Raw genomic sequence first — 27,307 nt, forward strand, 5'->3', positions numbered from 1 at the left:
TTTACTGCTTTTGTCCTGTTCACTGGATGAACCCAACTTTCAGTCATGCAGATTCTCAGCCTGGAGCCATGGAGCGATGTGGTTTCAGCACTAAAAGGATCAGCCCCCTCCTAAAATTAAAGGTTGATTCATGTTTTATACCAGAAACCCAGAGCAGAAATATATTCAGTTCAAACACGGTCACAAAATATTTCCATATGAACAAAGATATTAGTCAACAAAATCTCCCCTTACTCATCTGTTATTGGGAAGATTTGTTATTGTTGGAATGCATCTATTACCACACATTTACTAGAATCTACAGCCCCAACAGTAATTCAACAAATACCACAACAGCTGGAGGTTTAAATGCTGACGCTCATGTCACAAACTGGCCCTCATGAAATAAAAACCAAGGATGTAGGCCTCAGTGATGGTTGGAGCAGAGAATCATCAAACAGCCGGTAGAAAACCCCAAACGATTGCTGAAATAATGCTTAACTAATAATAACAGAATAAGACCGTTTCAGTAGCTGCTAAAGCCGGTGACCCACTGAACAACTTCATTCTTCTTCTGTGATGCTTTACAGGCTTTCAGCGAAGTCGCCCCCCCCCCCCCCACACACACACACACACACACACACCTTTATATAATCAGCTTCATGGCCATGTACGCTTAAAGGTATAAAAGCATCAGATTTCCAGATGTCCACGTTCTTGATATTATTTCTAGTGTGGTTGTCAGATGTTAACGATGCTGACTAAACATGATCACAGTATAAAACAGGCAGGGATGTGGGCACTGGGCAGGTGTATTTCATATTTAATATCATTTAAATCGAATTGATGTACTATAGATTTATATTATTTGGATGATTTTTTTCTCATGACTGTCTTTTCTGTCTTGCCAGTTTTCGTTGAATTAGTTTCTGTGCTTTTACTTTGAAAAGCCACCTCCGTCGGACTTTAAGCTTTTGTTTTGTAGGGCTTTTGTATTTCTGACCACCAGCTTTCACCGGAGCTCTTATTGTGAAAGGTTCCGCCGGAAGTTCCCTGTTGTTGTTGTTAGCTTGTCGCCGGTCTGCTCCGTGTTTCAGGCTCCTCTCGGCTCTGATTTGGTATTTTTCATCTAAAAATGGGACAACACAGGATTTAACGGAGAGTTTCGGACCGTTGGGGCCTGAGAAGGTAAATGAACCGTTGAATGTCCCGTTAATGTCCCGTTAATGTCCCGCTTTGTCCCGGGTTAACAGATTCACTCACATGCTAACGGCAGCTAGCCTCTGCTAGCTCGGTCACTCTCCCTTTATTTTCCTAAATCCCGTTCTTTTCCCTTTAAAACCGGATCAATCCACGACCTTCCCAAGCTTCCCTTATTCCCACGTCACACCATGGCCAACTATGACGTCACACAACCGTGAGAATAATCCGTTAATCAGCTGACTGAAATAAATTCAGATTTCAGGAATATTTGTGGGATTTAACCATAGGGACGCGGAAATCTCGCGAGATAAAGCGAGAGTATCCCAACATTATTGAGCTGATGTTGATGAAAGCTGCGGAAGTGTTTAAATGAAGACGTTTTTCTGATGTTTTTATAGAAAATAGAGTCTGACACATAAAATAAAAACGTTTAAAGAACCATGAGTTAGACGGTGGGGTTGGGTAGAGGCTAAATCCTGAAGTTTCTAGAATATTTACACGAAGGTTAAACCATGAATTAGACGGTGGGGTTGGGTAGAGGCTAAATCCTGAAGTTTCTAGAATATTTAAATGAAGGTTAAACCATGAATTAGACGGTGGGGTTGGGTAGAGGCTAAATCCTGAAGTTTCTAGAATATTTAAACGAAGGTTAAACCATGAATTAGACGGTGGGGTTGGGTAGAGGCTAAATCCTGAAGTTTCTAGAATATTTAAATGAAGGTTAAACCATGAATTAGACGGTGGGGTTGGGTAGAGGCTAAATCCTGAAGTTTCTAGAATATTTAAACGAAGGTTAAACCATGAATTAGACGGTGGGGTTGGGTAGAGGCTAAATCCTGAAGTTTCTAGAATATTTACACGAAGGTTAAACCATGAATTAGACGGTGGGGTTGGGTAGAGGCTAAATCCTGAAGTTTCTAGAATATTTAAATGAAGGTTAAACCATGAATTAGACGGTGGGGTTGGGTAGAGGCTAAATCCTGAAGTTTCTAGAATATTTAAACGAAGGTTAAACCATGAATTAGACGGTGGGGTTGGGTAGAGGCTAAATCCTGAAGTTTCTAGAATATTTACACGAAGGTTAAACCATGAATTAGACGGTGGGGTTGGGTAGAGGCTAAATCCTGAAGTTTCTAGAATATTTACACGAAGGTTAAACCATGAATTAGACGGTGGGGTTGGGTAGAGGCTAAATCCTGAAGTTTCTAGAATATTTACACGAAGGTTAAACCATGAATTAGACGGTGGGGTTGGGTAGAGGCTAAATCCTGAAGTTTCTAGTATATTTTTTCCTCAGTGTTGTTTATTGATTTTATACCATACACAGAAATGCAAGGTGTTTAGCAGCAATATGAATGCACTGCTAATTGAAAAAAAACCAGGACAACAGCAAGAACATAGAACAGAGGACATCAAAACTCAGAACAAGGCCAGCAGGTCAATCTCAGGAAATATACAGCGATGTTTATGAGAGTGTAGAAACTTAGATATACACACATTCTGAGGTAAGTCATGATGAGCAAATAAAGTGTTAAATAGGAATATTGGTTATCACCACAGTTACATCCTATCCAAGAGAATCAGTGATATGTCTGCGTGTTAACAGCAGGGTGCAGTCTTTTAACATCGTTGAAGAGAGTGCTCCATGTTTTCTGAAATGTTTTGGTCGACCCTTTTGTGACACATCGAATGTTTTCCAACGTAATGAAGTGCAGAACATCTTTGGGCCATGTGCAGTGAGAGGGAGGAGTAGGTGATCTCCAGTGTAACAAAATTCGGCGCCTGGCCAGAAGAGTAACAAATGCCCCCAGACCCGCTTTGTGTTTAGGTAACTGTAGGTCAAAGGTTGGAACCCCGTAGCAGGCTGTTATAGCAGTAGGTCTGACTCGGACGTCTATACTGTTAGAAATTGTATGAAAGATTTCCGACCAAAATTTTTGTAAGGCAGAGCAGGACCACAACATGTGAATATACGTTGCTGGAGCCCGGCACCTGTCACAGGTGGGATCATAATTTCCATAAATCTTAGCCAATGTAACTTTGGAAAGGTGCGTGCGATGTAAAACTTTACGCTGGATCAGGCCATGCTTAGAGCATATTGAGGAGGAATGAACTCAACGTAAGATCATCTCCCATTGGTCATCAGTAATTACTTCACCAAGGTCTTCCTCCCATGCTCTCATAGCATTTAGTAAAGCTGAGGGCCGCAGTGAGAAGATGAGACCATAGAAAACAGAGATAGTACCTTCTGCACTAGGTGCAGGTCTTAATATTGTGTCAGTGGGAGTGGAATCAGGCAGACTGGGAAAAATGGGATTTCTGTTATGAAGAACTACGTGCCTGCAAGTATCTAAAAAAGTGTGAGTTTGCAAGTCCATATTTCCTAGACAGTTGCTCAAATGATGCTAATGCATTCCCTATATACAAGTCTCTAAATGACTTGATACCCAAAGAGGACCAGAAGAGGAAACCTTTATCCAACAAAGAGGGGGGAAACACTGGATCATCAGCAGTTGGAGCTAATAAAGACAAGGACTGTAGGCCGAACTGACGTCTAAACTGGTTCCAAATTCTGATTGTTGTTTTGACAATGATGTTATTAGAATAGGGGGACGGGGGAAGTTTAACGGGGCGTGTGCAAGAGCTGATAGAGAAGCCGGGCTGGAGGAAGAATCTTCCAAAATTAGCCAAGCTGGGGGCGAAGGGAGGTTATTCAATGGGACCCAGTGTTGTAGCACTCTAAAACTGGCTGCCCAATAATAGAATCTAAAATTTGGTAGCACCAGGCCTCCAGAGGATTTTGGTCTTTGTAGTAAGGTTTTGCCGAGTTTGGGAACTTTCCCGATCCAAATGAATTCTGACACAATGCTATCAGTTTTACAAAAGAATGAATGCGTTAAAAAGACAGGAAGACATTGGAACAGGTATGAAAATTTGGGAAGTACGTTCATTTTAACAGAATTTATTGGTGCAGATAGGGATAGAGGTAGAAGTGACCACCTTTCAAAGTCTAGATGCAGTTTATTCAGTAAAGGCAAAACATTTAGTTTATAAAGATCCTCAAACTTATCTGTGAAATGGATTCTAAGATATGTGAAGCCAAGCAGAGAAATTTTAAAAGGCAAAGTATGTAAAGGAAATGTACGAGCTTCTGTGTTTAAAGGGACAGTACACTTTTTTCCAGATTAAGTTTATATCCTGATATTTTACTGAATGATTCAAAAGTTTCCAGGGCTGCTGGGACAGAAACAGAGAGATTGGATACATACAAAAGCAGGTCATCTACATAAAGAGAAGTCTTTTGCTCCACACCCAATCCATAGATACCAGACACAAGGGGAATGGCCAGTGGTTCCATTGCTATTGCAAATAGCAACGGACTCAAATTACAGCCTTGACGAGAAGAGCGGGAAAGAGAAAAGTATTTGGAGTAGCTGTAATTTGTTCTGACTGAAGCTGTAGGGGATGAACAGAGGAGTCTTACCCATCTGATAAAGTTTTTGCCAAATCCAAACTTCTCCAAGGTGTGAAAAAGATAACCCCACTCTACTCAGTCGAAAGCCTTCTCGGCGTCTAGTGAAATCATGGCTTCTGATACTGAAGAAGTTGAAGGATTATACATGACACTGAGGAGACGCCTAATATTGGAAAAGGCGTGCCTATTTTGAATAAAGCCAGTCTGATCAGGGGAAACTATTAAGGGAAGAGCAGTTTCTAAACACAAAGCTAACAATTTAGAAAGGAGTTTCACATCAACCTTAATAAGCTTACTGGACGACAGCTTCCACATAACAGAGGATCCGTATTCTTTTTTAGAATTTAGGAAATTGTGGCTTGAGTGAGTGTATTGGGAAGTTTTAGGGAATGGAAGGATTCATTAAACATGTCGATGAGAATTGGTGCAGATGTGTTAAAACATTTCCTATAAAACTCAACGGGGTAGCCGTCTGGGCCTGGACTGCACGGCATGAGCAGCTTTCTCAGGTTCTTCTAGTGTAATGGGCTCATCCAGTTTTGTGGCTAGATCAGGTCCGATCCCAGGGATGTCAAGTGGGGTAAAGAATCTGTCAAAAGCTGTGAGATCGTCAGACTGTTCACTAGTGTAAAGAGAGGAATGAAATAGTTCAAACTGTTGGCTGATTTCTTTGGGATCTGTAGTCACCTCCTGTTGGTGTTTGAATTTGTGCTGTTTGGTGTGAAGCTGACTCCTGTCTTAACTGATGGGCTAACAGCTTACCTATTTTATCCCCTTGTTCATAGTATGTACATCTGAACTTAAATGACAGCTCCTCTGTACGAGTGGTAGAGACAACATCAAACTCTGTCTGAAGTTAAAGTCTCTCTTTATATAGATCTGGTGTTGGAGCAGTAGAATAGATCTCATCAACCTGTGCAGTCCTTTTCAATATGTCTGCCTGTCTCCCCTTTTAGCTTTTGATTCACGTAAATATGCTTTTAATGTCTCCCATAACAATGAGGCAGAAATACCAGGAGTCTTATTAACTTCCAAAAAGAAATCAATTTGCTGAGAGATAAAATCTACAAAATCTTCACTGGATAGTAGACAAGTATTTAGGCGCCGAGGTGGTCGGGTCAAGTCACATCTTTGAAACTGTAGTTCCATCAGAACTGGAGCATGATCCGATATGACAATGGCATCGTAGGAACAAGACTAGCTGATTGTCAATCAGAAAATAATCTGTTCTGGTGTAGGTATGGTGAACCTGAGAGAAAAAGGAGAACGTTTTACTAGTGGGGTTATGGAAGCGCCGAGGGTCTGAGAGTGAATACTCTGTCATAAAGGACTGAGTGGGCTTTGCTGAACTTGAAAGGGGAATATTTTTAACTGAGGAGTGGTCTAATTTGGGGTTAAGCCAGCAGTTAAAGTCCCCCCCTAGGATAAGGTGATTTGTGGACAGGTCAGGTATGGAGGAAAACACAGTTCTGAGAACATGTGCATAGTCCCAGTTAGGACCATAAATGTTAAGCAGAGTTAGCTGAGAGCCACAGAGTTTCCCTGTCACTTGTATAAATCTGCCATTTGGATCAGAGGAGATTTCAGAGGAAATACAATGAATAGACTTGTGAATAAGTATTGCTACTCCTCTAGATTTATTCTGAAATGAAGAGTGGTACACTTGTCCAACTCATCTCTTCCACAGCCTAACATGATCAGCTGGTCTAAGATGGCTTTCTTGGAGGAAAGCAATGTGAACCCCTAAATGCTGAAGATACCCAAGTATTTGACTTCGCTTGATTGGTTGGTTAAGGCCTTTACAATTCCAACTGCAAAATTTGATCACCCCTCCCCTCTGCAGCACAGCTCTAGGTTGGTTCATGGTGAAGTCAAGGAAATGTGAAAGGTGAGTTTCTAGAATATTTGAATGAAGATCAAACTCAGAATTAGACGGTGGGGTTAGGAGAAGGATAAATCCTGAAGTTTCTAGAATATTTAAATGAGGATTTATCTCCTGATTGAGCATTGATGAAGTTATTGATCAGGCTAATTTTACTTTTTTATTTTCAGATTTAGTTTTAGTTTTTTTAAAGGGCGTTGAGGCCATTTTATCTTTTTGCCTTATTTTTATTATTGTGACTGTTTTAATGCTAACCACACACGTTGGAGGACCACACACTTTTATTTCAAAAGAATTTTTAGATTTGACTATCAGAATCTTTAAGGGCTCAATAATAATCTCTGAAGTCTTTTAGGACCCACTCAGACCAGTAATGTCCCATTAAACCCATTAAAGCCATCCCAGTAGAACAGGTGTGTTAATGATCGCAGGCTTTTATTCTGGAGTCTGCTTCCTGTTTGTCAGACATTTGACCTTATTTGGTCAGAGAGGAAGAGACATGCTTGGTGTTGGTTTCCTGTTGGCCTAATGAAATAATGAGTGCGTAGAAGCCACAGCTGTGTCTGATCCTGAACCTGGAGCTGAAATCCTTGGGCCATCTCTACTGAGCCTGTAGGAAATAAAAACACAGGGTTGAGGTTTAATACCAGTTCTGCATTTCTCCAAACACTCACTGGATATTTTAACTAAATCTTTGGTAGATTAAGGAAAGTGTTTAGAAAAATCTACATGCGTTTTTTTTTAATCACTGGGAATTTGGTATGAACTCTTATTTTGGAGGGACCGATGATGTCATCAGAGCCATTGAGAGGGAGAGTTGCGTCATTGGGGGTCAGGAAGCTAGAAGGTCACGGGGTCATGTAGCAGCCCAGTAGTTCCAACCAAAGCTTGGTGGGCCGTTGAAAGGAGCTGCTTCTGGTAGCTACTTACCAATATTTTCTGTTTTTACATTCTTATATAGATATAGATTATTATAGACACATATTCTGTGCGTATGTGTAGGGACATTATTATTGCGTTAATGCTTCTAAAATCGCTGAAATTTCCTCTGAAAAGGACGAATGTGGACCGTAAACTAGCTGGCTTTACTGATATTCTTGACTAGCAAACACTGGCACAGTTTTCCTTGTTTCTAACATCAACGTTGGTGGTTCTGAAAATGACTGACTTGTTTTGTTTGAACATTTCAGGCGAAGAAAGCAGAAGCCTGTGTGATACTGCTGAGTAGGAAAACATGTTCAGATGTTTCCAGGACAGTGTCTGTGCTGGAACTCAGCTTCATTAGCTTAGAGCATGTAAAATATCTCAGTGACCAGTCTGTAGTCCATACACATCAGCTGAAAGATACTCCAGCTGCAATATGCTGTGGAAGAGGGGAAAGTCAGGACGGTATCCATCTACTGTACATAAAAATATGAAAGGGACAGCCGGTGACTGGGAGGACGGGAGGGAAACCGACCCACGATGGCGTGTTATTTTATACTCGCTGACTACTTATCCAAACTTTCTAACAAACAGAAATTAAGCAATAAAACAATGGCTTACATGATTCCTTAGAAACATTTTATTCAGTCCTGTTGTTCCAGATTAACCTCACAGGAGTATTCATCACAGAGGAGACGTAACAAGAACCAGACCAGAGTTTAAAACCTGTGTAGTCAGTAACAAAGCGTTGCACTGCGTTTACATGTTGGGAGACTGATAAAGACGAAGTTATCGCTCTGTACTGTCCTCACAGCCGCTGCGGAGCCTCTTGATGCTTCCAGTCTTCAAGAGCAGGAGAGAAGGAAAGGCTGGCTGACTGGATCTCAGAAGGTCAGAAGTCTAGTCAGTAAAATATCAACAGAAATCAAGCTTTGGCAGCTTAACAGTGACTGGCAAAAGCCGTATTCAGAATACTGTGTAGGTCCTCCAGGGTAATATCTCCTGTGTGCCGGCTGAAGCCTCTAGATGAACACGTTTAAGCTAACGTTAGACTGCTACTGCATCTAATGCCAAATAACAGCTAAGCAAGAATCACGCCATCTTACCCTTCGACATTTAAATAAAGTTGAACTGCCACAAACCATGACTGTTCTTATCAAAATGGATAGCTTACATAAATGTGGAGGTCCAGCCAAAACAAAGCTCAAAGGCAGTTATTATCAGCCATTTACCTCCTCTGAGGTAGTGGGGTTCATACTTGGTGGCTAAAATGCTGAATAACCACGAACGCACACCAAACTAAGAAGCTAACACTTCGCTTCAGACAGAACAAACGCTAACGTTAGTATTAGCATATTAGCACCCATTGTTAGAATAACGTTAGCTGCTATCCTTAATTCAACGAGACTGTTGGTGGGCTACAACAGTCCTGCAGTATTCTTCTAGCTAAGTTATGGAGGGTAATTTCAATCGTAGTTCAGGATAGCTAGGGTAAGCTAGTTAGCTGTCGGCCTTAGCCACGAGTCTTTGCTAACGTAACATTAAAACTAATATTTAGTTTGAAATTGAGGAGCTATCAGCTTTAAATTACATCGTTAACTTGATTCAAATGTGTTTGTCAAACGGCCATCATTAAAACGTCACCTGTAGCTTCCTACCCGTAAATTCACCTTCCTTAAATGTGAGAAACACGCCTTCGCCATAGGAATCCTACTGACACGGTCGCATTGTTTGGAACCACCCAGGCTCCCATGATCCACCGCTGCTGTAGCGTTATTGGCCCTTTGGCGTCTACGGCGACATCACTCTCAGCTGCTCTGGATGTCATGAGTCTGTTTTCTAATCAGAAATAAACAGAAATGAGGAAAGAAGGAGTTTGTGTCTAAAAATGACACGGCAGCGTTTAGACGATGTGTAGAGACGACGCTTTGAACCCTTTAGTGACCCTGCTGCTCAAGGTTTACACCCCCAACATGAGTACACACACACACACACACACACACTGATGTTATTGATCAGCTCTGATCTTCATCACTGTGTGAATCTATATCTGTTATTGATCAGCTCTGATCTTCATCACTGTGTGAATCTATATCTGTTATTGATCAGCTCTGATCTTCATCACTGTGTGAATCTATATCTGTTATTGATCAGCTCTGATCTTTATCATAGTATGAATCTATATCTGTTATTGATCAGCTCTGATCTTTATCATAGTATGAATCTATATCTGTTATTGATCAGCTCTGATCTTCATCACTGTGTGAATCTATATCTGTTATTGATCAGCTCTGATCTTCATCACTGTGTGAATCTATATCTGTTATTGATCAGCTCTGATCTTCATCACTGTGTGAATCTATATCTGTTATTGATCAGCTCTGATCTTTATCATAGTATGAATCTATATCTGTTATTGATCAGCTCTGATCTTTATCATAGTATGAATCTATATCTGTTATTGATCAGCTCTGATCTTCATCACTGTGTGAATCTATATCTGTTATTGATCAGCTCTGATCTTCATCACTGTGTGAATCTATATCTGTTATTGATCAGCTCTGATCTTCATCACTGTGTGAATCTATATCTGTTATTGATCAGCTCTGATCTTTATCATAGTATGAATCTATATCTGTTATTGATCAGCTCTGATCTTTATCATAGTATGAATCTATATCTGTTATTGATCAGCTCTGATCTTCATCACTGTGTGAATCTATATCTGTTATTGATCAGCTCTGATCTTCATCACTGTGTGAATCTATATCTGTTATTGATCAGCTCTGATCTTCATCACTGTGTGAATCTATATCTGTTATTGATCAGCTCTGATCTTCATCACTGTGTGAATCTATATCTGTTATTGATCAGCTCTGATCTTTATCATAGTATGAATCTATATCTGTTATTGATCAGCTCTGATCTTCATCACTGTATGAATCTATATCTGTTATTGATCAGCTCTGATCTTCATCACTGTGTGAATCTATATCTGTTATTGATCAGCTCTGATCTTTATCATAGTATGAATCTATATCTGTTATTGATCAGCTCTGATCTTCATCACTGTATGAATCTATATCTGTTATTGATCAGCTCTGATCTTCATCACTGTGTGAATCTATATCTGTTATTGATCAGCTCTGATCTTCATCACTGTATGAATCTATATCTGTTATTGATCAGTTCTGATCTTTATCATAGTATGAATCTATATCTGTTATTGATCAGCTCTGATCTTCATCACTGTGTGAATCTATATCTGTTATTGATCAGCTCTGATCTTCATCACTGTGTGAATCTATATCTGTTATTGATCAGCTCTGATCTTTATCATAGTATGAATCTATATCTGTTATTGATCAGCTCTGATCTTTATCATAGTATGAATCTATATCTGTTATTGATCAGCTCTGATCTTCATCACTGTGTGAATCTATATCTGTTATTGATCAGCTCTGATCTTCATCACTGTGTGAATCTATATCTGTTATTGATCAGCTCTGATCTTTATCATAGTATGAATCTATATCTGTTATTGATCAGCTCTGATCTTCATCACTGTATGAATCTATATCTGTTATTGATCAGCTCTGATCTTCATCACTGTGTGAATCTATATCTGTTATTGATCAGCTCTGATCTTCATCACTGTATGAATCTATATCTGTTATTGATCAGTTCTGATCTTTATCATAGTATGAATCTATATCTGTTATTGATCAGCTCTGATCTTTATCATAGTATGAATCTATATCTGTTATTGATCAGCTCTGATCTTTATCATAGTATGAATCTATATCTGTTATTGATCAGCTCTGATCTTTATCATAGTATGAATCTATATCTGTTATTGATCAGCTCTGATCTTTATCATAGTATGAATCTATATCTGATGTTATTGATCAGCTCTGATCTTTATCACTGTATGAATCTATATCTGTTATTGATCAGCTCTGATCTTTATCATAGTATGAATCTATATCTGTTATTGATCAGCTCTGATCTTTATCATAGTATGAATCTATATCTGATGTTATTGATCAGCTCTGATCTTTATCACTGTATGAATCTATATCTGATGTTATTGATCAGCTCTGATCTTTATCATAGTATGAATCTATATCTGTTATTGATCAGCTCTGATCTTTATCATAGTATGAATCTATATCTGTTATTGATCAGCTCTGATCTTTATCATAGTATGAATCTATATCTGTTATTGATCAGCTCTGATCTTTATCATAGTATGAATCTCTATCTGTTATTGATCAGCTCTGATCTTTATCACTGTATGAATCTATATCTGATGTTATTGATCAGCTCTGATCTTTATCATAGTATGAATCTATATCTGATGTTATTGATCAGCTCTGATCTTTATCACTGTATGAATCTATATCTGTTATTGATCAGCTCTGATCTTTATCATAGTATGAATCTATATCTGTTATTGATCAGCTCTGATCTTTATCATAGTATGAATCTATATCTGATGTTATTGATCAGCTCTGATCTTTATCACTGTATGAATCTATATCTGATGTTATTGATCAGCTCTGATCTTTATCATAGTATGAATCTATATCTGTTATTGATCAGCTCTGATCTTTATCATAGTATGAATCTATATCTGTTATTGATCAGCTCTGATCTTTATCATAGTATGAATCTATATCTGTTATTGATCAGCTCTGATCTTTATCATAGTATGAATCTATATCTGATGTTATTGATCAGCTCTGATCTTTATCACTGTATGAATCTATATCTGATGTTATTGATCAGCTCTGATCTTTATCATAGTATGAATCTATATCTGTTATTGATCAGCTCTGATCTTTATCATAGTATGAATCTATATCTGTTATTGATCAGCTCTGATCTTCATCACTGTATGAATCTATATCTGTTATTGATCAGCTCTGATCTTTATCACTGTATGAATCTATATCTGTTATTGATCAGCTCTGATCTTTATCATAGTATGAATCTATATCTGTTATTGATCAGCTCTGATCTTTATCATAGTATGAATCTATATCTGTTATTGATCAGCTCTGATCTTTATCATAGTATGAATCTATATCTGTTATTGATCAGCTCTGATCTTTATCATAGTATGAATCTATATCTGTTATTGATCAGCTCTGATCTTTATCATAGTATGAATCTATATCTGTTATTGATCAGCTCTGATCTTTATCATAGTGTGAATCTATATCTGTTATTGATCAGCTCTGATCTTTATCATAGTATGAATCTATATCTGTTATTGATCAGCTCTGATCTTCATCACTGTGTGAATCTATATCTGTTATTGATCAGCTCTGATCTTTATCATAGTATGAATCTATATCTGTTATTGATCAGCTCTGATCTTCATCACTGTATGAATCTATATCTGTTATTGATCAGCTCTGATCTTTATCATAGTATGAATCTATATCTGTTATTGATCAGTTCTGATCTTTATCATAGTATGAATCTATATCTGTTATTGATCAGCTCTGATCTTCATCACTGTGTGAATCTATATCTGTTATTGATCAGCTCTGATCTTCATCACTGTATGAATCTATATCTGTTATTGATCAGCTCTGATCTTTATCATAGTATGAATCTATATCTGTTATTGATCAGCTCTGATCTTTATCATAGTATGAATCTATATCTGTTATTGATCAGCTCTGATCTTTATCATAGTATGAATCTATATCTGTTATTGATCAGCTCTGATCTTTATCATAGTATGAATCTATATCTGTTATTGATCAGCTCTGATCTTCATCACTGTATGAATCTATATCTGATGTTATTGATCAGCTCTGATCTTTATCATAGTATGAATCTATATCTGTTATTGATCAGCTCTGATCTTTATCATAGTATGAATCTATATCTGTTATTGATCAGCTCTGATCTTTATCATAGTATGAATCTATATCTGTTATTGATCAGCTCTGATCTTTATCATAGTATGAATCTATATCTGTTATTGATCAGCTCTGATCTTTATCATAGTATGAATCTATATCTGATGTTATTGATCAGCTCTGATCTTTATCATAGTATGAATCTATATCTGTTATTGATCAGCTCTGATCTTTATCATAGTATGAATCTATATCTGTTATTGATCAGCTCTGATCTTTATCATAGTATGAATCTATATCTGTTATTGATCAGCTCTGATCTTTATCATAGTATGAATCTATATCTGTTATTGATCAGCTCTGATCTTTATCATAGTATGAATCTATATCTGTTATTGATCAGCTCTGATCTTTATCACAGTTTTAGTGCAAACAAAGAGTAAAAACCTGAACGTATATAATTTAATTGTTGATTATGTCTGCTGCCATTTTTGGACACTGTATCTGTTTACTGAACATCTGATGGAGAGCTCCATTTCATCAGCCAATCACGTTCTCTCTCTCTCTCTCTCCAGTCTTTACCATGCTGACTCCACCTCTGACACTGACTACAAGCGATGACAAGGGGCGGGGCCACCTAGATGTTACTCCCCCTCCTGTGCTTCCATTGGTTGGCGATGGTGGTGACATCATCAGGTCCCAAACAGGTGTGGGTTAATTATTATTATCATTTTTATAGTATTATTTTTAAATGATTGTGAATGTTCTTCTTCTTATCATTATTATGATTATTATTATTCTATTATCATTCCTATTTTTTATATGATTGTAATTGTTAATATTTTTAGGGCCTGAGCACTGAGGGTGCGAGGACCTAATTGTTTTTGCTAAAAACGGAACGTTTACATGGACTTTTGAGGCCCTTAACTTATTCAGAAAGTTATGAAACTTTGCAGGTGCATCCAGTCTTGTGAAAAATTTGATATTTTCCTGGTTTGCAACATGCCAATTCAGAATTGCCTCAATAGCGCCCCCTAAAAGTTTTAAAAGTTAAGCCATCCTCCTTTGACTTTGTTGTAAATTAATGAAATTTTGTGGACAGATGCGTCTTGGGCAGATCTAAAAAGCCCAGTGGGACCATTCTTCTATCTCCAACAGGAAATCCACCATTTTGAATAAATTAGTGAAAATTGGGGTATTTTTGCCCTGTTCCAGGGATCATATCTGGATGAACATCTCTGAGGGATTTGATCCGATAGACTTGTACTTGGGCACAGAGGTAGATGAGACATGGATGATGAAAAGTTATTCAGGACTTCTCATTAGTCGAAAGGCGTGGCCGTGGCGAGCCCTCAAATTTGCATATTTTTTTGAAAAACAGGAAGTTGTTAATAACTCAGCCATGCATTTTCCGTCCAACTCAAACTTCCTGGATATATGGACGGTCCATGTCTGCACACATTCATATGGTTATTTTTTTCTGTCATAGCGCCACCCAGTGCTGACAGGGAGTATCAAGGCTGATAGCAGAAACTGCTGTTTAAAGTCCTTTAAAGATATTTACATGAAATTTGTGTCAGGACAGCCTAGAGAAGTGGATTTATGTCTGTACAAAAATCTGTGACTTTTTGTCAGAGGGCGTGGCCTCTACGGGGCGATATACAAAAAAGTAGCTTTTTTGTCTCACCACCAATTTTTAAACAGCCATCACTCTGGCATACATTCTTGTATCTGAGACAAATTTCATGTGCTTGATAACAGTCACACCTAGAACACATTCATATTTGAAATTTTGAAAAATTGCACAGCGCCACCCTCTGGCAACAGAAAGTTACTTCTCTTAGATCTTTGCGTCATGATACCTCTTCAGATGGACAAATCATGCTGAAATTTGCTCAGGCAGTTCCCAAGGAGTTCATCTTAGACGTTTGAAGGTCAAAGATCTACGTCTAAAGGAGTGGCCATGGCAATTTTTTGTTCGCCATGCAACAGGAAGTAGATTTTTCAAATGGTTATAAGACCTGTAGAGCAATGAAACTTGACAAAAAAAACCTCATTGGCATTCTGAGATAATTGATATTCTTTTTGTAGGAGTGGCCTATTTGCTCAATGGCGCCCCCTGCAACATTTCAAAAATTCAGCCCCCCCAGCAGGTTTAACCTAGGATTTCGAATGTGTGTGGGCAGATGTGTCATGTCAGGACGCACAAAAAAGCTTCTTGGACCCATATCGTAAGTCAAACAGGAAGTTGGCCATTCTGAATTCTTTGGTAAAATGAGGCATATTTTAGGGGTCATATTTGAACAAACTCGTCCTAGGGCGTTCATCCAACTACTTCATCTTTGGTGTAGAGCATAAAAAGAGGTCTTAGGTCAAAAGTTATTCGGGTATTTCTCATTAGTCGAAAGGCGGCCCCTCAAAGTTAGCTATTTTGCCAATAAATCTGATTTTGCTGTCATGGAAACATGCAGGGCCAAAACACACCACATTTTGTCAAACATTACTGTTTTCCGCATCTTATCATGTCAGCATGCCAGTACTAAAGATCTGCGGATTTTTATCAAAGGGCGGGGGCGTGGCATTCTGGCAAATTTCGATTTTGACGATGAGGTCTCGCCATACAAACACAATCCGTTATATCTCAGATGTACATCATCATATCTTAACTAGATTTTGTGTGCTTATTGGAATTGCATGCCTGAACAAGTTTCGTACACAACATTTTTCTCTAAATCACAGCGCCTCCAGCTGGCATCATGAAGTACTGTTTTCATATAATTGGCTCTAACTTCTCCAAAATTGGAGATATTGCAATTAACTTTTATTAAATTTATGACCTTTCATGTGGGTAATCAGATTTGTAAAGGTCCCACGTCTGCTTGTAACTTTGTTGCCACAATGAAGGATCCTTCGCCGTGAAACAGGAAGTACATAATTGAAGAGCTTAAACTTCTTGTAGAGCCCTGAAACTTGGCACAAATATGCTTGTTGGAAAACCGAGACGATTGATATCGATGTTGTGGGTGGGCGTGGCTTTTTGGCTCAGTGGTGCCCCCTACAATATTTCAGAAATTCAGCCCCTGCGGCAGGTTTAACCTAGGATTTTGAACATTATTGAGCTTATACATCATATCAAGATCTACAAAAAAGCCTCTTGGACCCATGCTGTAAAACAAACAGAAGGTCCGCCATTTTGATTTTTGAGGTCAAAAAGCAGCATATTGCAGACATCACAATTTTTGAAATTTCTCTTGGGAAATTCATCCAAACACCTCCATGTTAGGTATATTTAAGAAGACATGTCAAAGTTGAACATTTCATTGGAACTTTTTCATTACTCATAGGGCCGTGGCCATGGTGAATTTTTCTTCGCCATGAACAAGAAGTAGAATTATCCTTGGCTTAGAAAATTTGTGGAGTCTTGAAACCTTGAAAAATTCACAGTGAGAATCTGAGATGACTGCCCTTGGTGTTTTGGGTGGGCTTTGCTTATTGGCTCCGTGGCGCCCCCTACAATATTTCAGAAAATCAGCCCCTGGAGTACATATTACCTAGACATTTGAAAATGCTTGAGCATGTGTGTCATCTCAGGACTTACAATTAAGCTTCCTGGATCTATATTGTAAAAAACAGGAAGTCTATTTTTTTCATTTTGCGTGTTGAAAGCTCTAAAGTCCCTTTTCTCTTAATGGAACCAAAATGAAGGCTATGTTGCTGTCTTGTGATGTTACAAAATACTGCAACAATATTATGGACAGGGTCCAAACAGCAAACAACACATTACAAAGTTTGAATCTGTCTATTTATCCATGAAAGTAGGAGAAAATGACAAACTGAGAGGAGGTATCAAAGCATTGAAGAAAATAATGAAACAAACTTGTACACAAATATATCTCTGTATTTACTCCTCTGCTCTATCTTCATCACTGACTGTAACATTCAGAAGACAATCATAATGCTTTAAGCCACACCGTCATTTTTCTCCTGAGGAGTGAGCGCGCACACGAGGGAGAGGGAGTGAGGCTGCAAGCACGCAAGAGAGAGAAAGAAAGAGCAGCTGAGCCAAACAGAGCAGAAAGAGGAGCTGTGAAGATGACAATCCAGTGATTTGTTGATATTTTGGAGCTGCATTCACATTTGTCAGGGCTCATGCCTCCTGCCCATTTGTTTTACTGCCAAAATATCGGCAAGCTCTGGACATTAATTAGGGGATCCCCCTCCATTTCTGTGCAAGTGTTAGTGTTGCAATGCTAACATACCCCATGGGTACAGCGCACCGTGTTGCTGGCACCCAACGGTTGTTACACATCCCGACGTGCAGCGGGATGCGAGGGCCCGTTATCGCTGCTTGCAGCTTTAGTTATTATTGTTTAAACATTGTAAATGTTGTTCTTATTAATTTTATGATTATTGTTGTTAATATATATTTTTATATTGTCAATGTTATATATCATTGTTATTATTGTTATTGAATTATTTTTAAGTGAATGTCTAGTGTAAATTTGTGAGCGATCAAGCTGCTGTTGATACAGAGAGAGAGAGCGAGTACTGACTCCTTTTTCTACCCCTCCAGGAGTTTTTTCTCCTCCCGGACCTCCTTGGACTTCCTCCTCCTCACTTCCCTCTTCATCCCGCTCTCCTCCTCCATGTTACACCTCCTCCTCCACTCCTTCTTTTCATCCCTTCACCTCCTCTCTTTCTTCTTCACCTTTTCTAGTTTCTCCCCCTCCTCCTCCTCTTTACTCCCCCACTGCTCAAGCTCCTTTCACTCCTCCTCCTCCTCTTCCTCGTGTTTTCTCCTCTCCTTTCTTAAGTCCTTGTCCTCCATGCTCCACCTCCCCAGCTCCCTCTCTGGCCCCTTTTCCTTCCTTCCTCTCCTTTCCTCCTTCTCTCCGTCCTCCCTCTGTTTCTGCTCCTCCTGGCTCCTCCTCTGCTCCTTTTCCTTCTGTTCGTCCTCCTCCCGGTGTTTCTGCTCCTCCTGGCTCCTCCTCTGCTTCTTTTCCTTCTGTCCGTCCTCCTCCCAGTGTTTCTGCTCCTCCTGGCTCCTCCTCTGCTCCGTTTCCTTCCCTCAGTCCTCCTACCAGTGTTTCTTCTACTCCCTGCTCCTTCCTGTCCCATCCTCCTTTCAGCTCCTCTCCTCGTCAGTCTTTCTTCTCTGCTCCTCCTCTCTGCACTCTGTTCTCCTCCTCTGCTCCTCGTCCCCCTCCTCGTGTCTTTCGAAGTCCTTCTATCGTTCCTCCGACATCCTCCTGTTCTCGTCCTCCTGTCTCCTTTAATTCTTTAACGTCTCAGCCTGCTCCTACTTTACCTGCTCCTCCTTTAGCTCCTCCTCCTTTAGCTCCTCCTCCTTTAGCTCCTCCTCCTTTAGCTCCTCCTCCTTTAGCTCCTCCTCCTTTAGCTGCTCCTCCTTTAGCTGCTCCTCCTTTAGCTCCTACCCCTTTAGTTGCTCCTCCATTAGCTCCTCATCTCCCTCCAACTCCTTCTGTCTCCATCATTCCTTCTCTTCATTCGGCTCCCTCTTCACCTCCTTCCAGTGTCTCTCCTCTTTCTCCTGTGGCTTCCTCTCCCCATCCTTCACCTCCTCCCTCATCTTCTCCTGCCATAGCTCCTCCCCTGGTCTTCTCTGCTCCTTCTCCTTCTCTGTATCAGAGCCAGCCCTCTGTTGTTGCTCCTCCTCCCTGCTGCTCCTGCTCCTCTATCCTCCCTCGCCTCCTCTCAGCTCATCGGTTGGAGGTGCGGCGCCTCCTGCGAGGAGCGTTGGCTTCCCTTGGTCGTCGTCTGGACTCTCTAGAGAGGAGGAGCAGAAGCACGACGAGAAAGAAGAGGAGCAGAGGAGGGGCAACAGAAACAGTGCATCCTCCTGGTGAGTTCATACTGTTCATGCTGACTAAGCATCCTCACTGATAAAAAACTCAATAATCTGAATGCTGAGTCAGCATCATCATTACTAAAAAACTCAATAATGTAAATGCCGAGTCAGCATTCTCACTAATAACAAACTCAATAATGTGAATGCTGACTCAGCATCCTCATCAATAAAAAACTAAATAATGTGAATGCTGAGTCAGCATTCTCAGTAATAACGAACTCAATAATATGAATGCTAACTCAGCATCCTCATCAATAAAAAACTAAATAATGTGAATGCTGAGTCAGCATTCTCAATAACAACAAACTCAATCATGAGAATGCTAACTCAGCATCCTCATCAATAAAAAACTCAATAATGTGAATGCTGACTCAGCATTCTCACTGATAAAGACATCAATAATGTGAAAGCCGACTCAGCATTCTCACTGATAAAGACATCAATAATGTGAATGCTGTCTTTATCAATAATGTGAATGCTGTCTCAGCATTCTCACTGATAAAGAGCTCGATAATAATGTGAATGCTGACTCTGCATTCTCACTGAGAAATAGCTGGATAAGGATAATGTGAATGTGGACTCGGCATTCTCACTGATAAAGAGCTTGATGATAATGTGAAAGCTGACTCGGCATTCTCACTGATAGCTTGACAACAATAGTGTGAATGCTGACTCCGCATTCTAACTGATGAAGAGCTCAAATTCAATAATGTGAAAGCTGACTCGGCATTCTCACTGATAAAGAGCCCAATAACAATAATGTGAAAGCTGGACTCTGCATTCTCACTGATAAAGAGCATGATAACAATAATGTGAATGCGTACTCAGCATTCTCACTGATAAATAGCTTGACAACAATAGTGTGAATGCTGACTCGACATTATCACTGATAGCTCAACAACAGTAGTGTGAATGCTGACTCTGCATTCACACTCATTTAATAAAATAACGTATGATCCCGGTTCTGCTTTTGTTTTTGTTCTTTTACAGGACTGGGTGCTTTCCCTTTGAACTCCACCTGCCCCCAACATGTTAGCACACCTTCATCATCCTCATCATCTTCAGACAGCGAGGACCTGCCCACCCCTCCTCTATTCACAAGTTTGAGCCAATCAAAGCAGAGGGGGAAGAGCACAGCAGAAGAGGAGGAGACGAGTGTTAAGAGGAGGAGGAGGAGCCACAGAGACAGAGAAGGGTGCTCTTTAACTGAAATCAAAGAAGAAGAAGAGGAGGATTCTGGGAGATTTGTGGGGCAGATGGCTGTCTCTGTTGGAGGAGGTGGAGAAAGGGAGCAACGGCTCACTCTGCATAACCTCAACCACAGGAAACACAGACGAAGAGAGGGCAGGGTCGGCCAATCAGAGAAGGGCGTCAGTGTGGTCAGGCAGAATGGTTACAGAGAGCTGCACAGGTGAGAAACAAGGTGTTTTCACGGCACGGCTCTGTATAGAGGGTTTACACGGACAACACTAACTGTCCAACAGACATTTATAGAGCTAATCATCAGCCATGTTTAGAAACAAACACCTCTAACTTTCCTCCTCTTCTCCTCCAGCTCTTCGTCCCAACATGCCTTGCACCTCCTTCAGTCAGCCCAGCGTGGACCAATCAGCCAATCACAAGCGCTCTGCGTGTCATCAGGCCAATGGCGTTTCTCGGACTTCAGCCCACCTATCTCCCAGTCCTCCAATCCCAGTTCCTTACACCTGTGGCTAAGCTCCTCCTCCTCTGCCTTTAGCCTCGCTCCAATACTGCGTCTGTCCGCTGTTGCCGTGGAGACAATGACGGAGTCAGTGAGGGCCGAAACGAGTATTGGGCCCCTGAGGCCCCTGAAAGACTGGACTGCCCCGCCGAGCCTGGGCATCGACCACTGGTTTAATATCATATATTAATATTACACCTTTAAAATAATCATTAAAATTCTTAAAGGATGTTTATCATGTGATTTTAAAGCTATTTCTGTTTGAATACCGTCTCATTAACCCTTTGATTTCCTTCTTCACAGTTACGTTCGCACTCCGACCCCAAGGTGACTACGATAAATAAGGATTACAACATGATAAGTTGTTACTGTTCCAATAGCCCTTCAAGTTAAAACTATTGTATTATTGTTATTGTAATTAATTCAATGCTTATTTTATTTTTAACTGAATATCTCTTTAGTCCTAGGGATTATGTTAGTTTATTCTTTATTGTTAATTATTAATGTGACTTTTTAATTTCATATTTTATTTATTTTTATTTTCAATATCACTTTTATTTTTTAATGTAATTGAAATTCTGTATTATTGGAATTAATTGAATTGAATTGAATTGTTATGATTTTGATGAAAATTTTTTGTGCCCAGCCCTGTTTTTCCCACCCGACGACTGAAGAAGCAGCGAGCCAATCACAGCTCCCGTAGCATTATCCTGCCTCGGCGACGGGCCCTGCCTCTCCCCCCGTGTTCAGCCAATGGCCTGTCTGCTTCTCTCCCTGTTGGCCAATCAGCAGCAACCTGCGAGTTTCTCAGTTCAAATAGAGAGGTGCAGCATCTTTGAGTTCATTGAAATGTTTAATTAGGGCCCGAGCACTGAGAGTGCAAGGACCCTGTTGAAATTGGTCAGGTTTGTCATTATTATTTTTTTTTTTCTAGGCGTTTTGGGCCTTTTTGTGCCCCTTAGCATCCTCAAAAACCGAAGACATTCAGCACACATATGAAGAGTGTGCAAAATGCGAGGTTGATATAGGTTTCACAGATGACCCTCAGGAATTGCCCTATTTGCCCCACTTTTTGTGCTTCTATGGAACAGTCCCACAACGGACTTTGACCTAGAGTCATGAAATTTGGTGTGTTGATTCGGCGCAGGGAGCTTTACAAAAAAGTCTCTTGGAGCAAATCTCTATCTCCAACAGGAAATCCACCATTTTGTATAAATTAACCCAAAATGAGCTGTTTTTGCTCTGTTCCAGGGGTCATATCTGGATAAACTCCTCCTAGGAATTTCATCCGATCGACTTGTGCTTCGGCATACAGCTAGATGAGACATAGCTGACGAAAAGTTACTAGAGACTTTCTCATTAGTCGAAAGGTGTAGCCGTGGTGAGCCCTCAAATTTGCATATTTTTTTTGACAAACAGGAGATTGTGTATAATTCAGCTGTGTATTGTCCAATCTGACTCAAACTTCCTGTGTTTATGGAAGGTCCATGCCTGCACATGTTCATATGGTCATATTTTCTATATATCATAGTGCCTCCTAGTGGTGACAGGGCGTATCAAGGCTGATAGCAGAAGCTGCTGTTACAAGTCCTTTGAAGATATCAACTTTAAATTTGTGCCAGGAAGTCCTAAAGAAGTGGATTTCTGTCTGTGCAAGAATCTGTGACTTTTTGCCAGAGGGCATGGCGTCTGGGGGGCGGCAAACAAAAGAGTCTCGGCCTAAATTTTTGAACGGTCATAACCCTGGTATACATTGACGTATCTTCATCAAATTTCATGTGCTGGATGACAGTCCAGGCCAGAACACATCCATAATTGAAATTTTGAAAAATTGTGCAGCGCCAACCTCTGGCAACAGAAAGTCACTTCTCCTGAATTTTAAATTGCGATACCTACATTGTTGGTCAAAACATGCTGAAATTTGCTCAGGCTGTAGCCAAGGAGTTGACCTTACACATACTTGATGGTCAAACATCTAGGTCAAAAGGTGTGGCCATGCCAGTTTTTTGTTCACCATGCAACAAGAAGGAGACATTTTCAGGGGCTTATGGTAAAAGTAGAGCAATGAAACTTAACCACAAAAATTCTATGTTGAGAGCAGAGTTGATCTATTTCCCTTTTGTAGGTGGGTGTGGCCTATTGGTTCCATGGCACCCCCTACAACTTTTCAAAAATCAGCCCCCCAGCAGGTTTAACATAGGATTTCAAACATTTATGGGCAGATGTGTCATGTCAGGACACACAAAAATGCCTCTTGGACCCACGTGCCCGAAGGTGTGAGGGCCCTTCAGAGCTGCTTGCAGCCCTAGTTTAAAAGGCATTTACTTTGAAATTCTGCTGATTTCTAAAAAATACATCCTCGGTTAATAATTTAATTTTTCTGTCAGATTAATCCTGTTGTTAGTCATTAGTAATTTGACTGAATGCTTAATTTGTTTTTCTCCATGTCACTTCAGCGTGGGAAACGTGTGTCTCAGATCAGGATCCGCCGTGCGTCACCAAGGGAGACGCCACTCACACCGATGGGACTGCCAAAAATGAAAAGGTCAGGACAGGGAATAAAAAGTGGAAAACATCAGTTTAGATTTTTTTTACATGTTAAAATGTGTTTCTTTTTTTGTTGTTGTTCTCAGGGTAAAAAAGAAAGAGTTCAGTCTGGAGGAAATTTATACTAACAAGAACTACAAATCTCCTTCCAACAACAGGTAAGAACTACAACCCTCTCCCCAATAACACATTAGAACTACAGCCCCCCCCATTAACACATAAGAACTACAGATCCCCCCAATAACATGTAAGAATGACAAATCCCCCCCAATAACACCTAAGAACTACAAATCCCCCCAATAACACGTAAGAACAACAATTTCCCCAATAACACATAAGAACTACAAATCCCCCAGTAACACGTACGAACTACAAATCCCCCCAATAACACGTTAGAACTACAACTCCCCCCATTAACACGTTAGAACTACAATTCCCTCATTAACACGTAAGAACTACAAATCCCCCCAATAACACGTTAGAACTACAACTCCCCCCATTAACACGTTAGAACTACAATTCCCTCATTAACACGTAAAAACTACAAATCCCCCCAATAACATGTAAGAACTACAGATCCCCCCAATAATACATAGGAACTACAAATCCCCCCATAAACACATAAGAACTACAAACCCCCCCCAATAACACGTTAGGACTACAAATCCCCCCAATAACACGTTAGAACTACAGATCCCCCCATTAACAAATAGGAACTACAAATCCCCCCCATAAACATGTAAGAACAACAATTTCCCCAATAACACATAAGAACTACAAATCCCCCCAATAACACGTTAGAACTACAGATCCCCCCAATAATACATAGGAACTACAAATCCCCCCATAAACACATAAGAACTACAAACCCCCCCCAGTAACACGTACGAACTACAAATCCCCCCAATAACACGTTAGAACTACAAATCCCCCCATTAACACGTTAGAACTACAATTCCCTCATTAACACGTAAGAACTACAAATCCCCCCAATAACACGTAAAAACTACAAATCCCCCCAATAACATGTAAGAACTACAAATCCCCCCAATAACACGTATAAACTACAAATCCCCCCAATAACATGTAAGAACTACAGATCCCCCCAATAATACATAGGAACTACAAATCCCCCCATAAACACATAAGAACTACAAACCCCCCCCAATAACACGTTAGGACTACAAATCCCCCCAATAACACGTAAAAACTACAAATCCCCCCAATAACACGTAAAAACTACAAATCCCCCCATTAACAAATAGGAACTACAAATCCCCCCCATAAACACGTAAGAATTACAAATCCCCCCCAATAACACGTAAGAATTACAAATCCCCCCCCAATAACACGTAAGAACTACGACCCCCCCAATAACACGTGAGAACTGAAGAGAATACATCTGTAAATGTGAATATTGATAAATCCGTGGTCCTGCAGGAGTCTGGAGACAATTTTTGAGGAGCCACGGGACAGGGACGGAGCTCCGTTTGTGATTGGTCAGCAAAAGAGACGCAGGCTCCTCCTCTTTCCTGACTTCACTCAGCCCAGGAAGAGAAAGAAACCACAAGGGATGCTGGGTAAGGAGGGGGCAGGTTTTCCATATAATATAAATAATCACAACATTTTAGGCCATCAGGGATTTCAGCGTTTTTCATGTGGTGTTTGTACAGTCATCAGTTCCACCAAAAACACTCAGAGGAGCTGACAACAACACAGCTACAATAATAATTATAAAAATAATGATAATTATTTTTGATAATAATAAAATGAACCTGGTTCCTGTGTCCTCCTCTATCAATAGAGGCATGAAAAACTGCTGAAAGCTGAAATAACATAGAAAACACTGCTGACAATAGGTCAGAAAGTATAAATTATAGGTGAAACTGACCAATCAGATCTCTCTGACCTGGCTTTAACCCTCTGTTTAAGGGGCGGGATTTCCTGTTACCACGGTGCCCAGGAAACGGGCAGCAGCTCGGCGGCATTGCCATGGTTCTGCTGATGATGAGTCAGACCTTGACGTGATGCTGGTGGAGCGACTGAGCGCGCTCGAGGACTTCCTGACACGTCAAGGCCTGGAAGTGTGATTTGTGATGTCACTTCCTATAACCTGACTTATGGCCAAAAACAGGGCTGCTACCATGCCTGCTACCGCAGTCTCCATGGTAACGCCCCTAGCTTGTGATGTCACCACTGCAACACCCCCAGCACATGACGTCTCCAAGGCAACCCCTCAGCACATGATGTCACCATGACCACACCCCCAGCAGCGCCGTAGCGGGCTTTTCCATTTTAATGTGTTTGATTGGTTGATTTCTGCTGTGAACCCAATGTGGATTTTTACAGTGTAGGCCGGTTACAATGTGAATTAAAGACTCATTTAATACTTTAATTTTTATTTTTTACAGTGTAGGCTGGTTACAATGTAAATTATAGACTCATTCATTACTTTGTATTTTTTACAGTGTAGGCTGGTTACAATGAACATTTAAGACTCATTCATTACTTTATTTTTTATTTTTTACAGTGTAGGCTGGTTACAATGAAAATTAAAGACTCATTCATTACTTTAATTTTTATTTTTTACAGTGTAGGCCGGTTAAAATGTGAATTAAAGACTCATTCATTGCTTTAATTATGATTTTTTACAGTGTAGGCTGGTAACAATGTAAATTAAAGACTCATTCTTCACTTTGATTTTTATTTTTTTCAGTGTAATGACCATGTTAAGGAGGCCACGCCCACCACAGGTACGGGTGGCTTTATGTCGGTTTAAATAAATAAATGCTTTACTGAAGTACTCACACAGTTCTATGGTAGTACTCACACAGTTCTATGGTAGTTATCATACAGTACCATAATAGTACTCAAACAGTACCATGGTAGTACTCACACAGTTCTATGGTAGTTATCATACAGTACCATAATAGTACTCAAACAGTACCATGGTAGTACTCACACAGTTCTATGGTAGTACTCACACAGTACCATGGTAGTACTCACACAGTTCTATGGTAGTTATCATACAGTACCATAATAGTACTCAAACAGTACCATGGTAGTACTCACACAGTTCTATGGTAGTTATCATACAGTACCATGGTAGTACTCACACAGTTCTATGGTAGTACTCACACAGTACCATGGTAGTACTCACACAGTTCTATGGTAGTTATCATACAGTACCATAATAGTACTCAAACAGTACCATGGTAGTACTCACACAGTTCTATGGTAGTTATCATACAGTACCATAATAGTACTCAAACAGTACCATGGTAGCACTCACACAGTACCATAATAGTACTCAAACAGTACCATGGTAGTACTCAAACAGTACCATGGTTGTACTCACACAGTTCTATGGTAGTTATCATACAGTTCAATGGTAGTACTCAAACAGTACATTGGTAGTACTAACACAGTTCTATGCCAGTACTTACACAGTACCATGGTAATACTCACACAGTTCTCATACAGTACCGTGGTAGTACTCAGTACCATGGTAGTACTCACACAGTACTGTGGTAGAACTCATACAGTACCATAGTAGTACTCATACAGTACCATAGTAGTATTCAAACAGTACCATAGTAGTACTCACACAGTTCTCATACAGTACCGTGATAGTATTCACATAATACTGGGTAGAACTTATACAGCACCATGGTAGTACTCATACAGTACCATGGTAGTACTCATACAGTACTGTAGTAGTACTCATACAGTACCATAGTAGTACTCATACAGTGACATGGTAGTACACACACAGTACCATGGTTGTACTCACACAGTACTGTGGTAGTATTCAAACAGTACCATGGTAGTACTCACCCAGTACTCA

General features: G+C 40.0%; 1 protein-coding gene across 1 annotated transcript; it reads left to right on the forward strand.

The window, feature by feature from the left end:
• The first annotated feature begins 1,029 nt into the window (after positions 1 to 1,029).
• On the forward strand, positions 1,030 to 26,154 carry wu:fi75a02 (nascent polypeptide-associated complex subunit alpha, muscle-specific form). The gene is made up of 11 exons (XM_041811254.1): positions 1,030 to 1,167; positions 13,918 to 14,049; positions 17,916 to 19,205; positions 20,202 to 20,622; positions 20,767 to 21,084; positions 21,217 to 21,240; positions 21,560 to 21,737; positions 23,370 to 23,458; positions 23,547 to 23,618; positions 24,901 to 25,040; positions 25,393 to 26,154. Exons 2-11 carry the CDS (start codon positions 13,926 to 13,928, stop codon positions 25,548 to 25,550), a joined length of 2,814 nt encoding a protein of 937 aa, XP_041667188.1. The 5' UTR covers positions 1,030 to 1,167; positions 13,918 to 13,925; the 3' UTR covers positions 25,551 to 26,154.
• The last annotated feature ends 1,153 nt before the right edge of the window (positions 26,155 to 27,307 follow it).

The sequence above is a fragment of the Cheilinus undulatus genome, linkage group 17 (assembly GCF_018320785.1).
Source record: "Cheilinus undulatus linkage group 17, ASM1832078v1, whole genome shotgun sequence".
Taxonomy (NCBI): domain Eukaryota; kingdom Metazoa; phylum Chordata; class Actinopteri; order Labriformes; family Labridae; genus Cheilinus; species Cheilinus undulatus.

Excerpts from the sequence above, each read along its gene's own strand:
- wu:fi75a02 (XM_041811254.1), top strand. The coding sequence starts at position 13,926 with ATGCTGACTCCACCTCTGACACTGACTACAAGCGATGACAAGGGGCGG. Across the intron at positions 14,050-17,915 it reads CATCATCAGGTCCCAAACAG|GAGTTTTTTCTCCTCCCGGA; the intron begins GTGTGGGTTAAT and ends CTACCCCTCCAG. Across the intron at positions 25,041-25,392 it reads GAAACCACAAGGGATGCTGG|GGGCGGGATTTCCTGTTACC; the intron begins GTAAGGAGGGGG and ends CCTCTGTTTAAG.